The sequence below is a fragment of the Gymnodraco acuticeps genome, unplaced genomic scaffold, assembly GCF_902827175.1.
Source record: "Gymnodraco acuticeps unplaced genomic scaffold, fGymAcu1.1, whole genome shotgun sequence".
In the NCBI taxonomy this organism is placed as follows: Eukaryota; Metazoa; Chordata; class Actinopteri; order Perciformes; family Bathydraconidae; genus Gymnodraco; species Gymnodraco acuticeps.
Genome location: NW_022990214.1, coordinates 968,814 through 984,917, shown reverse-complemented (window position 1 = coordinate 984,917; position 16,104 = coordinate 968,814). Strand labels below are relative to the sequence as shown.

General features: G+C 43.2%; 1 protein-coding gene across 1 annotated transcript in view; it reads left to right on the top strand.

Annotated features, from left to right (window-relative positions):
* The window catches only part of pard6b (par-6 partitioning defective 6 homolog beta (C. elegans)), a 29,884-nt gene extending 14,461 nt beyond the window's left edge, over nucleotides 1–15,423 (top strand). The window contains exon 3 of the mRNA XM_034218518.1: nucleotides 11,001–15,423. Within this exon, the coding sequence (XP_034074409.1) occupies nucleotides 11,001–11,953 (953 nt within the window). The 3' untranslated portion in view covers nucleotides 11,954–15,423. The remainder of the gene's footprint in view (nucleotides 1–11,000) is intronic.
* The last annotated feature ends 681 nt before the right edge of the window (nucleotides 15,424–16,104 follow it).

Here is a 16,104-nt window from a genome sequence, read left to right as displayed (position 1 = left end):
CAGCTTTTCAAGCAACCTCTCAGGGCGTAGGTTTGTTTGGTGACGTTGCTCATCGCTCACACGGTTTCAGTCCTGAATGGCCAGTAACTCTTACAGAGGGACAGGAATGCTTGTATTTGCTTATCCCAGCAGGCACTGCCCTAGTAATAAGTAACCAGCAACTCGTGAATCATCCCAACAGAGAAAAGGAAATGTACAGCACGGACAAAGTGCAAGGGCAAGCATTAGAGCAGGATAACGACACCAGAGGAGTGTGATAAGCAATGTACTGAGTCTGTTGGCTAATGAAAGAGTGCTGTAGGTGTGTCACAGTGAAAGAGATGAGCTGAGTTTGACAGTCGCAGGGAGCCAGGTGAAACAAGGAACAGTGTGTTTAAGGAAAACATTTGACGGAAAAGACAAATCACAACAAGTCAGAAAAACATGTTGAGATAAGGATGGCGGATCGAGGGATTTATACTGTTAGCTCAGTATGAAATGTTTAAAGGGGCCGTATTATGCTCTTTTGGGTTTCTCTTTCCTGTAGTGTGTTTTATATGTTTTGGTGCATGTAAATGCTAGAATGGTTAGAAGTTCCCTCCAGACGCCTCCATTTGACTCCTTTGTTTACTTCCGTAACATAATGACATCACCGTGTAACACTTGCGCTTCTATTGGCTAGCATGCCATCACATTGTATGTGATAGGCTAAGGGATGGGACATCTCTAAGAGTTTGATCACAACTGGGCTCTTGTTTCAGACGGTGTGAAAAGTGGTGCTGCAGCACAGGCAGTATGAGGGTAAAGCTATAATAAAGCACTTTTTGAACATTAAAGCTTTGAAACATGTCACAGTAGAGGCACAACATTGAAATGGTACCTGAACATGAGCATAATGGGGCCCCTTTAAAGACTCGAGAAAAAGTTTAGGAACAAAAATGTGTGAAAATAATAGAAATCAGCCACCTCTGCTTTGGATCTCAAGTTGTCCACAGAGCAGCAATAATTCCCCTAGGATGCTGCGAGGGATTCAAAGCACTGGAGGAGGAATGTGTGGAGGAGGAACGTATCTCAGCCCTAATAAGAGCGATGGAAGGATGAAAGGCAAACAGAGTAAACAGTATTAAAAGAGGGAGTCATGTTTAAGGCATTGTTTAGGCAAAGCATGTAATTAGAGACGTGGAGAAAGGAGAGGGAGTAGTGTAAGTGTGATAGGAATGCAGCAAGAGGGAGAGAGAGGAGGATAGTGGGAATAGTATTAGTGAGAGAGGAATGTAGAGTGAGGCCCAAGCTGGGGAGGGTGGGAGAGAGAAAGAAATAAAGAGATGGAGGAAGGAGGGAGGGGGCATTTTGGGTGGAATGTGGCCAGCCTCTGATCACGTCTGCTGGCTAAATTAGACGGGACAGGAGGCCAGACTGGACCTCCGTCAACGGGGTATAAATGGATGGAGAGAGAGAGATGGAGAATGGTCTGGAAAGCAAAGGAGGGGGAAAGAAAGTGGAGGGCCACAGAACATTTAAAGGGGACCTATCATGCAAAATGCACTTTGTGATGTCTTTTATACATAAATATGTGTCCCCGGTGCGTCGGGGAACTCACGCAGTGTCAGAAAACAAAACCCTCTCTCTTTTCCTCCGTACCCAAATCTCTAAAAACGGGGCTACAACGGAGCTGATCCAGATTTGCGTCCGATATGACGTAATATCTGAAATGTAGGCTGGCTTTACACCCACAGCACTATCAGAAACGTTGCCATCAGAAACAATGCCCGACTGTTTTGGACGTAATATGGTCTGTGTTTACATTAGCATCGCTAACACTCAGAGCTAACCTGTACTGGAGAGAGTATGTGTAAAAAAGCAGGAAATAAAAAGGAACTCACCTTGTGGTAAACCCGCAAGAGAAAAAAGCATTTGAGCTCCATACTGTTTCAGAAATAATGCTTGATCTGGTTTGGAACATGATATGGCGTTTAGTCACAGCAGCATTTAGCTGACTATCTGCCAGTAGAATCTCCCGCATGAGCGTTGTTATGGAAGTAAATAAAGAGTCCAATGGAGGCGTTTCAGGGGGGGGAGAGAAACCCCCTCTGGAGGGAACTTCTAGCCTACATGTCTACATGCACACTAACCTATAGCACACACCACAGGAAAGGGAAAACCCCCAAATGCACTATTTGAAACAAGAGAGAGCGCACAGCATGGCAAGAAAAACCCGTAGTCTTTACACTCTGAAACCTGGCTGAATGAGACGTTATGCAGCAGCAAGAGAGAGACTGTCAGAATGTCTCAGCTCAGACTTTGGGAAGATGAATGGATAGAGGCAGGGAAGGAAACAGAGGGAGCTCTGGAAAAAATGAATATTTGTTTTGGATCAATGCGGGAGAGGGTGAGGCAGTGGGCAAACTGGCAAGACCAAGCATGGCCAGTTTGTTTGAACAGAGAAACGACTGTAAAGGCAAAACATTTGTATTTTTAAAATGAAAATCATGTTATGAAGTTGTTTTCATCAGAATACATTTTTTACTTTTCATTTTGGCTTGCGAGCACACCGCTGTACTTGATGTTGATTTTTGATGAAATAGCATTCCTTCTGTCCCCTGGGCTTGGCACTGCAGTGATATGGATATGAAGCATGATAACTGATATGCTTATCAGTGACTTTCTTTCAGCAGGCCATTCCAGCATAGTTACCCTGGCGAGCTGCGCCCCTCAGTCAGCAGCAGGCTCCGACACGCTGCTCCGAAACATGGCTGCCTGACTACAGTCACTTTTTGTTCTCTACTTATCCTTTCCGTGTTCACTCTTACGAAGCTATATACAAATTGGTAAGCTTTAGAAATAGAACCATTACTTTTAATCCTTAAATATGGTGAAGCTAATATACTAGCACTTGCAAATGTGTATTGTTGTTGAGTCTTTCCTTGCTTTAGCTACAGCGCAGGTGGATGAAAGTGGTACTGGGAGATGTGCGTCAGTGGTGTGGTCTAACTGCAGGTTGGCTCTGTTGTCTTCCAGAGCCAGAAGCTGAAGGCAGGACAAAGCCAGGGAGCCCCCCCGCCCGTCCCTCCCCTGTAAAGTCCCTTTTCAGACGCGTGAGCGACAGGCTTGTGAGAATAGACTTGGGTCCCCCTGGCCCACGCGGCTGCTCCTCCCTCCCTTCTACCCCTCCCTCCTCCCCAACATCCAGACCTTCCTCTCCCTCGTCCTCCTGGAGGCTTCATGTAGCGGGGCTGCGCAGAAGGCTCGGTTTATCAGACCCAGATCTAGCCACCTCCTCACAGCCGCCTCCCTGTTACCCGGTACTGAGACGCACATCCCAGAATGACCCGCCCCTAACCCCTCACCCGCCCTGTCCCAAGCTTATGTCCAGCCTCAGCCCCAGGCACGTCCCTACTTCAGTCCACACACCCCATGCTGACTCATAGCCCCCTGTTTCAATCCCTCATGAAACGCATATGTCCCCATCTGTCATCATCCCGTGCCCTACACTAACCCTCCTTTCCAGTCGCCACATCCAAGCGCTGCCCTCTAAGGACCACCGAGTGCTCTGCTTGATTTACCTACTGTAGTAGCAGCAGTGGATTTAAAGGAAGACTTCACAGAAGAATAAAATATTTCCGTATCAATTACTCTCACCCTGTGTTACCTTTTAATCATTGTACAAAACGTTGATTACCTCGTATGCCCCCATAATAAAGAAAAAAGCAAAACATATTTAATAAAATACATACATTTGATTTAGCTTTTAACAACATATATCAAAACTTCCAATTACAAACTCAAAAACATCTGTATAACTAAGGTGTCATTTATCTTGTTGTACGCTCAAAACTCTCAAAACCCATGTATTTACAATTTGCAATCCAAAGCGTTTAGATGGTGGAAATTCATGTGTTTGAGAACTAATGAGCATACAACTTTATTTTTGAGACTGGAATTATACTGCAGTTGTCTCTGTTTATAAATGATCATTTGATTCTGCTTTTACAGTGGAGGCATGCAAGAATAAATACGTTTTCATCAAGAATTTGAGGTAACGCAGGGTGAAAAACACATTCAAAAATTGTAATTGTTGGAGAGATTCCCAACGTTGAAAGGACAGAGAACAGCCTGATAGCTACGCACAAAGAGGAGGAGACTTTGCAGGACCAACAGGGACAGACAGAGGTGGAGAGACGAAGAGAAAGGCTCCCACTGAGAGACGCAGCATAGAGGCTGAGGGGGAGATTGAGTGAAGGACACGGGGGAGGAAGATGGGCGGGAGAGGAGAGAATGCAGGAAGGAGAGAAGCGTCTACGTCAGCACAAAACAAATGGATGGAATTGCTTCATAATGCAGCTGGGATGCAAACACACGGAACAGTGAAATAAAAAGATCCATTCTGCATGAATCATAAGCTGTGTTCCTTTGTTCAAGGCCTCCTGCTACATTAACCTACATTGGAGATGTTATTTTGGGTATTGCTTGATTAATGGCTCCTGTCAAGACGCAGTAATAAAGCAGGGTGTAATAGAGGGAGATTATATGAGTAGGCACAGAGCAGGCTATTGTTCAAGTCCTGTGAATTATGGATTTAATAAGCTCAATTACACATCAAGGCTCCTGCACGTTCCTTCCCCAAACCCCTCACTCATGTGGTATGTGGAGTCTGTCCCTATTTCCTCTGAGCACTCTCCTTTTGACCTCCCTCCTTCCATTTCTTTCTCCCCGTCTTATCAGCAGCATTAAGGCACCTCTATCTGGGCTGTGCCAGGGAGGTATGCTCACCACGCCAGGAATAGTAACCCTCCGGGAATTTGCTCTTTTGAACGTTTTTGTTATCACCTCCTTATTCACTGTATTTCTGCCTCTCCTGCTCTGTTTCAACTCTGCTGTTTTACACCCCCCCTGGTTTGTCTCATCCCCTGCTCGTAGCGCTCGGTGTCAGGAACAGCATGGCACGGCCGCGTGGTAAACGTCCAGGCTTGTCATCAACAAACCTGACTGTTTCCAGAACACCAACAGCTTCTGGTTTTCTGGGTGTTTCTCCGACTCGGATGCTTGAGAAGCCATGTTTGCATACGGAAGACAGCTTTCATGGATAGTTGGATCATTTCTCTTTATTTTCAGAAAGACAGGTTCTTTTAAGCAAGCCTTTAGCTAGAGCACTAATTATTGGTTGGAGTTTATTATACATATATATATATATGTATATGTAAATTATTGGTTTCAAAAGTGTAGGATAAGAAGTATAAAGTAGAATACATTTAAAATGATCAAGTAAAGTACAATTATACTTTATTGCAATGTACTTTTTTACCTTACTTAAAGTACATCTTCCTAATCGTACTTAAATACTATCTATTACGTAAGTACCTTTCATGATGCAGTACTTTGACTTGAAATTGAGTATTTTTATAGTGTGGTATTAGGGCTTTTCCTCAAGTAGTTAAATACTCATCCCACCTCTGCAGTAGTTCTGCAGTGGTAGTGGTAGTGGTTTAGTGTGGTGTAGCTCCTACCTGACACAGCATCAGGTTCCCTGACGCAGCCAGCAGCGCCCAGCATGACGAGGACCAGGAAGTAAAGGCTGTTGGTGTCATGGTTGTTGTCGTCGGGGACCACGGTGTTGCAATGAGAGCTGGGCCGTGTCATCCTGCATCATCACAACTGTGATACTGTGCAGCCGTTAGCTGGTGCTGAGGAAGTTGCTGTAATCAGAGTGTTGGTGGGACTAGAGAGGAACTATGTTCAAGTGCATTGAAAAAGGTGCGGCTCTGTCAGATGAACACTTGTGTAATACATTTTTGGAGGGTTTTATTTTCTATTTTTAGAGTACATACTGTAGATATCTTGACGTGTTAATCCGTGAGCAGGGGTTTCTAAACCATACGGATTTACAATCTGTGCGCAAAGACGACTTAATTAGGCCTACATTAAGTACTGCATTTGTTTTGTGGCACTTTATCTGTTGTATCACTATAATATATCTTGAGGAAAGTTATGACGAGTCTGTGTATATTTATAGTGACCTTACTGTACTTTCAGGTATTTCTATTTATGATATCTAATATTCCTACAGATGCAGAGTAGTGAGTTTCAAGTTAAGAGACATAGTGCATTTTGTTGTTCTATGTTGTATATAGTCACCTAATCGTTTTATATTTTTAGCACAGTAGCCATGCTGTAATATGTATTTATCATTGATTACAGTAATTGATTGATATATTTTATTTCATTCTTCCTATGTTCAGGTGTATATCAGTATGTAGTGTCTCTACATGTCTCCATGCTTTAATGTTCAGAAAGCTCTTTATTGTTCTCATACTGCCTGTGCTGCATCACCTCTTTTCACCCTCTGTCTGAAACCAGAGCCCAGTCTGCTCTGATTGGTTAGCTGGCCGGCTCTGTTGTGATTGGTCAACCGCTTAGAGCTGTCCGTCACGTACAATGTGTTGGAGCGCTAGCCAACAGAAGCGCGATTGTTACGTAATGAGGTCATTATGTTAAGGACGCAAACAGAGGAGTGCAATCGAGGCTTTTCCTTATAACATACTACAGAAAAAGAGAACATCCCAGAAAGCACAATAGGGCCCCTTTTTAAGTATTCACTGTTTTCTCACATGTGACCCAATTGGTAGAAAATGTGTTTTTCTATGAGTAAAAACACATTTTGGTCAAGCGCATACTGTAGTATGACGAACATATATAATTGTGGCAATAGATGTGGTGCGTCTGAACGCCTGCATATACTCTGAGTCATTAACATTGCATTTTCTTTTAAAGCCAGAGTCCAGAGAGAGAGAGAGAGTGCGTGAGTGTGAAGAATAGAGCACTGAGGAAGATGATGTGTTCAACCAATGCATACAAGTGCTTTCCTCTCCTTAGGCAGAGTAGTCCCTCCAGTGTCAGATAGATAGAGATGCATTAGTTAGGGTGTGTGCTAGTGTGCGTCTGTGTGTTGGGTACATACTACAGAGAGGAATGACTAAGCATCGCTGCATGTGTGTCCTTACTTGTAACTATGTGTGTTGGCTTGTCATTTCCTCCTCCTCCGCTGCTTCGCTTCCTTTGCCCCTCACTGACTCCATTCAAAGTGTGGGAAGTCAAAGCAGCCTCTGCATATCTGGGATACCTTACCTGTGCACAGCTGTGGCACGTGCAGGGCTGGGGGTTATGTTTTGATTCAGATACACTGCAGCAGGTGTTTTTAGTTATTGTGTGAGGAGAAAAGCTTTGTCAAGGGAAGACGACAGAACTCATTTCAGATGTATTTAACATTGGTTAATGACACAGTTAATCTGCAGTAGTTAACGTGGTAGTTCCATTATTATATCGTAATGCCTTTCTTCAAAGTTGAGGGACTCACAATGGATAGATAGTACAAAAAGAGGTCAAAGCAGCAGAGGCTGAGAGATGCAGACTCTGTAGTATGGGTGAAGCCCTTCTAACAAGCATCAGGATTTGGTCATATACACTCTTCCTGGTCAAATCAAGATATTTAAAATAACAAATCACCAGTTTATATCACTGACTTCAACACACCTTTCTTTGAGTTGCCAAGCCCTGGGAACAGAACACTTGTTCTATAGGTGTAGCAACTAGATAAGGGGGTGGGGCTCGGTCAATTCTCCTCCTTTATATACATTTCACTAATTAGCTAAGTACTAGTGGAACATGTGGTAGAGTACACAGGAATACGGTCTTCATTCTACTATCTCTGTCTGCAGCACACCTCAGTTGTACGTTATGTATTTACAGAGCTCAAAGTAATAACAAGTGAAGTCATATACGCACTAGATATACAAACGCACACACCAGCAGACAATAAATAACCTTTCAGCTTCCTAAATAAATAGTCTGTGCAGCCATTAGCCTAGCAACTTTGTCAGTGGTTCATGCGGAGTTGTCCGGTGGCTTCCTGTTGTAGCCATTGGCTATACTGACTGCTGCCCACAGGCACCCATTGTTGTTGCCCGCCAGCTGGGATCGTTGCATTGGTTTTATTGATAACCACTGATGGTGCTCAGGTCCCTTCATTAATAAAGGTCATACCGTTATGCATGCTATAAAAAGCTTGGTGTGATTTATAATTTAAGAAGCTACATTAATAAATAATACGATTTAGAATCATTTACATTTGACTTCAATTACAAACATGCATAGAATACCAATTTACAGTGTGCATTATTCAATTAAGTCAAAAAACAAGGAAAAGAGGAAGTATAGACACGCATGCAAAATGATTATCTACTTTAGTGCGTCAAACTTATCGCAGTCATGACCATTTTTCGTGCGATAAATTGATAACATCATTATTGGGACAGGTCTACTTGCAAAGGGAGTTCACTTTTTCTAATGTATATGTTCCAAGTCTCTGTGTTCCCTACATGTGTCATCATTTACTGGTCTTATTATTTCTATATTGACATTGTTGTGATGTTGTGATTTGATGCATTTAGTTAAGATGGAAGTTGAAGCCAGTTTCCGTAGTGACCAAAAAGTTGTGCGACATTTATGTGTCAGTCCCTAACCCAAAAGACTTCCCGTTCCCATCCAAGATATTATTTTGAGTGTCTCTGAGACAAATGAATAGATATATAGATTCAACTTATTGTCATTACGTAGTACTAGTAACGAAACGGTTTCTCTGCATTTGACCCACCCTAGTGTTAGGAGCAGTGGGCTGCTATTATGTACGGCGCCCGAGGAGCAGTGTAGGGAACGGTGCCTTGCTCAGGGACACCTCGGTAGCACTTTGTCTTTCCGGGACTTGAACCGGTGACCTTCCAGTCGCCAAGTCCCTATGGACTTCGCCACCACCGGAACTAGTGTTATTCTCGTTCCCTGTGTGTAAATAGAGAAAGCGGAAGCTAAATAAGGTCATTTGTACCAAACAAGGAACAGTGTGTTTACATTGTGTCTTGCCTATAGGCCTTTGCAGCCAATTAGACCAGAGAGATAGAGCTTTGCTTCTGTGCTCTAATCAGCCATTATGCAGCTATGGCTTTTCTGTGTACAGTGCTGCCATTCATTAGTGCTCAGGCATCGTTACTAACACATGCATCTGTATTCTTCTTACATATGCTGTTTCCATGTGTGATCGGGAAGCTGAGTACAGAATGTGTGTGTGAGTGGCCCTGAGGGTCTGTCCCATCCTCTTCGCTCAAATAAAACTCTTTGGTCAGGTCTGGCCTTTCATACGCTAGAGATGGAGGGTTTTTCTTAGATGAAAAGAAGTCTAGAAAGAGTGAAATGAGATGTGGAGTTCACCTTCTTCTATGCGTGACTGCACTGCAAGAACAACCCCTGTGTCAGCGATAGAGGAGACGTGTGTGTGCTTTGAAACATCCACCTGTTCGCCCTTTTTGCATAATGCTCCTCTTGATGGCTGTGTTTATGTGCACGGCGAGGCAAAGGCATGTGGAAGGTTTGAACAGGAACATATCTCGGATGACGTATTTGAGCATTTTGACCTCACAGAGCCGTTTATGGAGCTATCGTTGCTCTATTTGTTTCTCATGGGGAGTTGGCCGGGCAGAGATATAGTAAGTGTGTATACACTAGACTCGTGCTCCATGGGAACGGAAAGGAGAGACCGCCACTCTTCTCCCGGGACAGGTGATCCTTTGTTTTGGTTTAGGGATGGAGAGGGGCGTACCTGTCAGAACCTGAGAGCTGGAACCCTTATCAGCTACCTGAATGGATATTCCCAGATTGCTCACACACATTCACACTCATAGGGAGAGGCACACACAGGGGACAAGTATTCACATGTATTTATAGAGCACTTTCATCCAAAAACAGACTTTATCAAATGCTGTCAACACAACACAAAGAGAGTACTATGACAAAGGTGAAACATGGTGAAGACAAACATTTAAAAAATAACACCAGAAGTGGATAAACTTGAGTTTGATGAGCTTGGGACGGGCACAAATAGAAAGAAAGATGTTAATGTTTAGCTGCCTGTATTATGCTGGTTAACTATTAGGGAGCCATGGTCTACCTTTCCCGTCCTTACCTGGCCAGCCATGTTGGGTTAAAGTCTATAGCAACTTGACAGTGATTGAACACACTTCCCCTTCACGATGTACATAAAAAGGGCAGGGTTTCGAGGCATCCCGGTGACTCATGCAGCGAGAATGTGACCATAATATCCTTAGCATTTTTTGTGATGTCAAGCCCTCTCCGATCTGACGAACATTTTTGAAAGAGCCAGTTGGGGAAACATTCAAATGTTCTTTTATAAATGAGAATTAGATGATATCAATACCACTCTTTAATCTGTCTGATCATTATGAAGCTACTGCCAGGAGATGCTTAGCTTACTTTAGCTAAATGTAGCTAGTCCAAAGTAGGGCTGAGACCTAGATTTGAGTTGAATCGTCTTTTCCAAAATGTAAAGGCTGCATTACAGTTAGATAATGTCATTTTCTTAATTGACCAGATGAGCTTTTCTCATATTTGCCTTAACCCACTTGGGCAACACATCAACATTACTGAATATTATTTATGAAATATCTGATTGTGTGAATATTTTTGGTCATGGTCAACCCTACAATGTCATCACAATATCGATACTGTGGTATTTGGTCTAAAATATTGTGATATTTAATTCATATCGCCCAGCATTAGTCCAAATGTAACAGATCTGCGTCCCAGCACCTCTTCAGCCCTCACTATCATGTTACCATATGTTAGTTATTTGTCACAGAGTGCAGATGAAGTAAGGCATTTTGCATCAGTAGGACCTGGGGGGGGGGTTTTGGGGATGAACGCTGTGTGTGTGTTCTGCACAGACGCCCTGCAGGGATGCCTCAGGCTGAGAGCTGCTCCAGCACAAGAATGATTCCTTTCCCCCTGAAAACACATGATGCAACAGAGTGTCAGCCTGAATAAAGTCTAGATGTGTAATTAGCCCGACGATAATGGAATTTTAACCAGCTTTTGTTCATTCATATCCTCTTTGTCTCTTCTGTTTCTGCCACCTTTCTCTTCTTCCTCTTTCTCTTCTTCCTCTATCTTTTATTCCGCAGAGGAAGCTGATTACACGTTTGGCACTAACTCGCTGACGAGGAAGAAGAACACGGTGCTTTCGGCGGTTCTTCTGCGGCCTGACACCAACAGGAAAAAGCCACCGGTGATCATCAGCCTTCCGAGGGACTTCCGCCCCGTCTCCTCCATCATCGATGTGGACATCCTCCCCGAGACGCACCGACGCGTTCGCCTGTACAAGCATGGCCAGGAGAAACCGCTGGGCTTCTACATCCGGGACGGCTCCAGCGTGCGGGTCACTCCGCAGGGCCTGGAGAAGGTTCCGGGGATCTTTATCTCCCGCATGGTTCCTGGCGGGCTGGCGGAGAGCACCGGCCTGCTGGCGGTCAACGACGAGGTGCTTGAGGTGAACGGTATCGAGGTGGCTGGGAAGTCTTTGGACCAGGTGACGGACATGATGATCGCCAACAGTCACAACCTCATCATCACTGTGAAGCCTGCCAACCAGCGGAACAATGTGGTCCGCAGCGGAGGAGGGGGCGGAGCGTCCGGCAGCTCGGGCCGCTCGTCGGACAGCGGCGCTAGCTACTACGGCTACTCGTCGCACGGCGCCGCGGCCTCCATGCCGTCGCACATCATACAGAACTTCCCCGCGGGGGAGCTGGAGAGCGACGAGGACGACGAGGACTTGGTGATCGAGGCAGGAGGCGAGGCGGAGCCCATCAGACGCGCCTCCTCCACCTACAGCATGTACTCCATGCCCCGCTACGAGCCGCACCTCAACCTCCGCATGGCCGCCGCCTCCACCTCCGCCCTCTCCACCTCCGCCCTCTCCACCTCCGCCCTCTCCGTCCACACCAACGGAACCCTGCCAGCCAGGGTCAGCAGCAGCGGGTCGCTTAGCAACGCCATCGCCACGTCCACCACGCCGTCCCCAGACAGAGGAATGGAGAGGCGGAGTCTGGAGGAGGACGGCACTGTTATAACTCTGTAGGCTGGGCGCTCACACACTAAACACTGGAAACAGAGACAAACACCCACATGCTCTCAGAGTGGGGGTCAGATTATCTACAGGAACATCCTGCAGCATCACGCAGCGACTGAACCTGAGAAGCACAACGTGTACATATGAAACCTCCACATGACACAACTACATGTCTACAGCAGGGTTATGGCCACATGTGAAAAGATAGAATACTGACATTAATAATATGACACTTAAATACATTTTTAAAAAACATTCTGAAACTAAACTCTTTATTTTTAGAATTCTGACATAACCCTCAAAATACTGAACTTAAATATTTAGAAAATCAATTCTGACTTAAACTCAGACTTTTTCTCTCAGAATCCAGACTTTATTTAGGAAGGACATGTACTATTAAAATACATTCTGAATTATACTCAGACTTTATTCTCAGTATTCTGACTGGAGTCTGGACTTTTAAACTCAGACTTATTTGTTAGTTTTCTGAGTTTTTTTTCTCACAATTCTGACTATTTGTTTTAATTATAAAAATACTTAAATATAAAAAAACTGAAATACTTTTAATTCTAAGAATTGTAAATGTATTCAAGTTAGATCTCAATAGATGTAAAAACATTATTTTAAAGATAAACTCTGACATAAAACTGAAATACTTGATTCACATGTGTCCCTAATCCTCTTCCGTACGGTCAAACACTGCACTCCATACCTTTCTGCTCTACATGCCAATGTCCATGCATGTGTGCCATAATGGTGACCCCCCCTGCCCAGTTATGCAGGGACAAAACTTTCAGACAAAGAAGTGTAGAAGAAGTGTAATTTGATGCCCCCCCCGCCCCCCTTCACTTCATATCTTACCCATGACAAGCACATGTTGTTACCCTAATCTTCCATAAGAGGGCAGAGACGAGACATCATCGGACCATGAATACTTGACGGTAGAAATCATGTTAGCAAGTGAATCCCCCCCCCCCATAACAAACACACTGAAGCAGGTTTTTAGCTTTTAGCATTTGCTGACAATCTATTGGTGGTAATGTGTTTGCCTTCTCCTCCCTTTAACCCCTCCCCCCCAGGTGACCACAGCATGCGATTGGTAAACAGTGTTGGTACATTTCCACACAACAATCGACCAAGTGCTGAGATCTGCAATAATACTGTGTCTTTGACTGGAGGAGAGACCACCTAAAAAACAAGTCTGGGTTCTGTGTTAGCTCAGAGGCTTTTTTAAACCACTGTTTTCTATTTTTACCTGCTGTGTTAATTGATGAGTGATAATGAAAGGTTGATGATTTTGATAATTCTTGGGAGCAACTTTTGTTTTGAAAATCCCTTTACCATCAGGCCTGTGATTAATATCATGTGAATATGTTGTGTCTGTTTCTTCTTTTGTTTTTACACAATACTTGTAGGACCAGATGTATCCGACCAGCTGGAAGTCGCAAGTCACTCCAGTAGAATTAATTTCCCATTTCTTCATATTGCACTCCCTCTCCTTTCCCACGACAAGGGCTATTTCCCCTGCTGCGTGTGTACAAATGAAGTAATGTGAATGTGATTTACTATTCTAGGTCGTTTGTTTTCTCTCTGGACCACAACTCAATATATCTTCCCTCAGTGCTGAACAATATATTCATCTCTGCTGCTCACTTGTCCCGTGACATTCACATATGAAAGGGTTCTGTCCAATATTAATGTCCCGCTTACTTTTGGTGTCTTTATTCTCATTGAATAGTTCAATTCAATAGTGACACACTCAGAGAATGTTACCCAACAACTGTTCAGAATGCTAAATATTGACCTGATCAATAGCTGTACTGTAACACTATAAGCGAATCCAACCATAAGTGAGTTTAAGTGAGTGATAGATAACGTGTCAAGAGAGAAGCCGCTTGTACCTGGTCAGATTGAGTCATATTTAAACAAGCACACATGCAGGTAGGCTAGGCCCAGACTGGTTCTCAGGCTGTGTTTGATAAAGGTGAGGCAGGCTGTCTTACATACATTGCTCTGATCTGCTTTGACTATTTCCACCCAAGTTGAGGCTCTTCTTAAATAGTCCCAAACAATGCTCCAATGGTCGTCCTCTCTGCAAACACTTGATTGACAGAATACATATTAAGCATGTTTTTATTTTTATTTAAAGCAGCTATGGAAAAAAACGTTAAGCCCTTTGAAGCTAATTTAAATTTCCGGCTGAATAAATGAGGGCTGTTCCAATAAATTGGAAGTTTCAAAGCTACATTTGAATTCTATATCAGTTTTTTCAACTTCAGTTACAAACTTAAACAATTGTCTTGTCTTACAGAGTTATTCTGAATTGACCTACAAATGTTCATAGTGCAGCTTTAAATAGAATTGTTGTGACTTTAACAAACCATTTGGCCATTTGATATAACCCCTTATAAATGTGTTCTCATGCCATGACACATTTCCACAGAAAGAAGAGATTCTGGCACAGTTTTCAGCTCTTGAAGCAGATCCATAACATTTATTAGAAGTACGTTTATGTCCATTAACATTACACGCTGCTGCTAACTGCCTTCCTGAAGAGAGAGCAGATGGTCTATTATTTCCCTTATTGATTTGTTCTTGCATTCACTATCTTGTTAAGTCATATCATTGACTTCTGCATGGATTTTATCTTGCTAAAACATGAACTGGACACACAAATACACTCAGCAATGTGTATTGGCTTCAACTGAACCCCTGTGCACTTGTCTTGGAGCACATTCAGAAGTTATTTTGATTGCTTGAATATATCATGACGGTGAAAACCTATGACTGGAAACAGCCACTATTGTATTTCGTTATATGTATAAGCTACTTTCATTTATTTCATGGTACACACAGTTCTGATGGTCTTCTTTCATTCCCAACATTAATGAGTGGTACTCTGAATGACACTTTTAGAAATCAATGTTAATTTATTTTCTTAATTTCTAACCTTTACCACAGGACACTGGGATTGTAACCACAGCGACGTTGTTATTTATTCTCTAATCATGCGTCTGCATATTTTTCTTTCTTTGTACACATTTTATGACTTTATTTTTATAACTGATGTTTATTCGTGATTGTTTTGGTCGTAAATCTCATAGATGTTATTGCCCGATAGATAATTTCAGTAGGTGATTTTACCGGCATAAAGCACGTGTGCAAGACGTGGCACTATTTCTTTTTTCATACTGTGAATTATCATTAGCACAACCCTCAAAACAGGTTACTTGTTTTGCTTTTGAGTCCTTTTTTTTAAATGATTGAGCAATGATTTTTTTGCTTGCCAGATAAATCCTATGGTATAGATTTGTAATGAAGATTGTCAGTATTTTCATATCGATGCTATATATGATGTACATTTTTATCACATTTAATGAAAAATATTTTAAGATTCAACTGGAGATGTATGAATTAATACATGTATACTTGTAATTGCTGATTGGAGAAGCTGGATGAAATAAAACTAATGTGTAGCACTTTTTGTCTGTCAATGTATCGAAACACTTGTTTTGACCATAACGATTATAAAACTAAAGCACATTAAAGGTGGGGTAGGTAAGAATGGAGAAACCAGCTCGAGTGCGCTAGAATTTGAAAGTAGCCTACGCAGCCGAAAAAAAATCTGCCACTTCCTTACAGAGCCCCTCCTCCAACACACTTGAACGCGCACATGACCAATGAGGGCACGAGATGGAAGGCTGACAGGCAGGGAGGCCATCCAGTTATTTTAGCCGGACTAAATGCTTTATTTATTGTCGAAGCCAGTGGCGAGCCGTGACTTGTATACCTAGGCCCTCTGACCCCACCCCCCTTCCCTCGAAAAAAAAAGAAGAGATATTACGTCACAGCGTATACTTCAGCGGAATATCAAAACAGCAGCCCGGGGTGCAAAACGCATCAATGACAGCGACCATCTTCCACACAAAACAACACCATTTATATAAACACCTATCATGACAGGGCACCCACAGCCAAGTAACAATTACAAATGAATTAAGTCGGCACGGCGGCCCACATTGAAAATGACTTAGGCCTAACTTTGATGATCAAATCACTGAAACACAAAGTCCATCCTCCTGTCCTTTTGGATGAAGCACTTGCGGGTCATTCAGCTGATCCTTTGCCACTCCAGTTTATCATTGTAACTCAATCTTGAA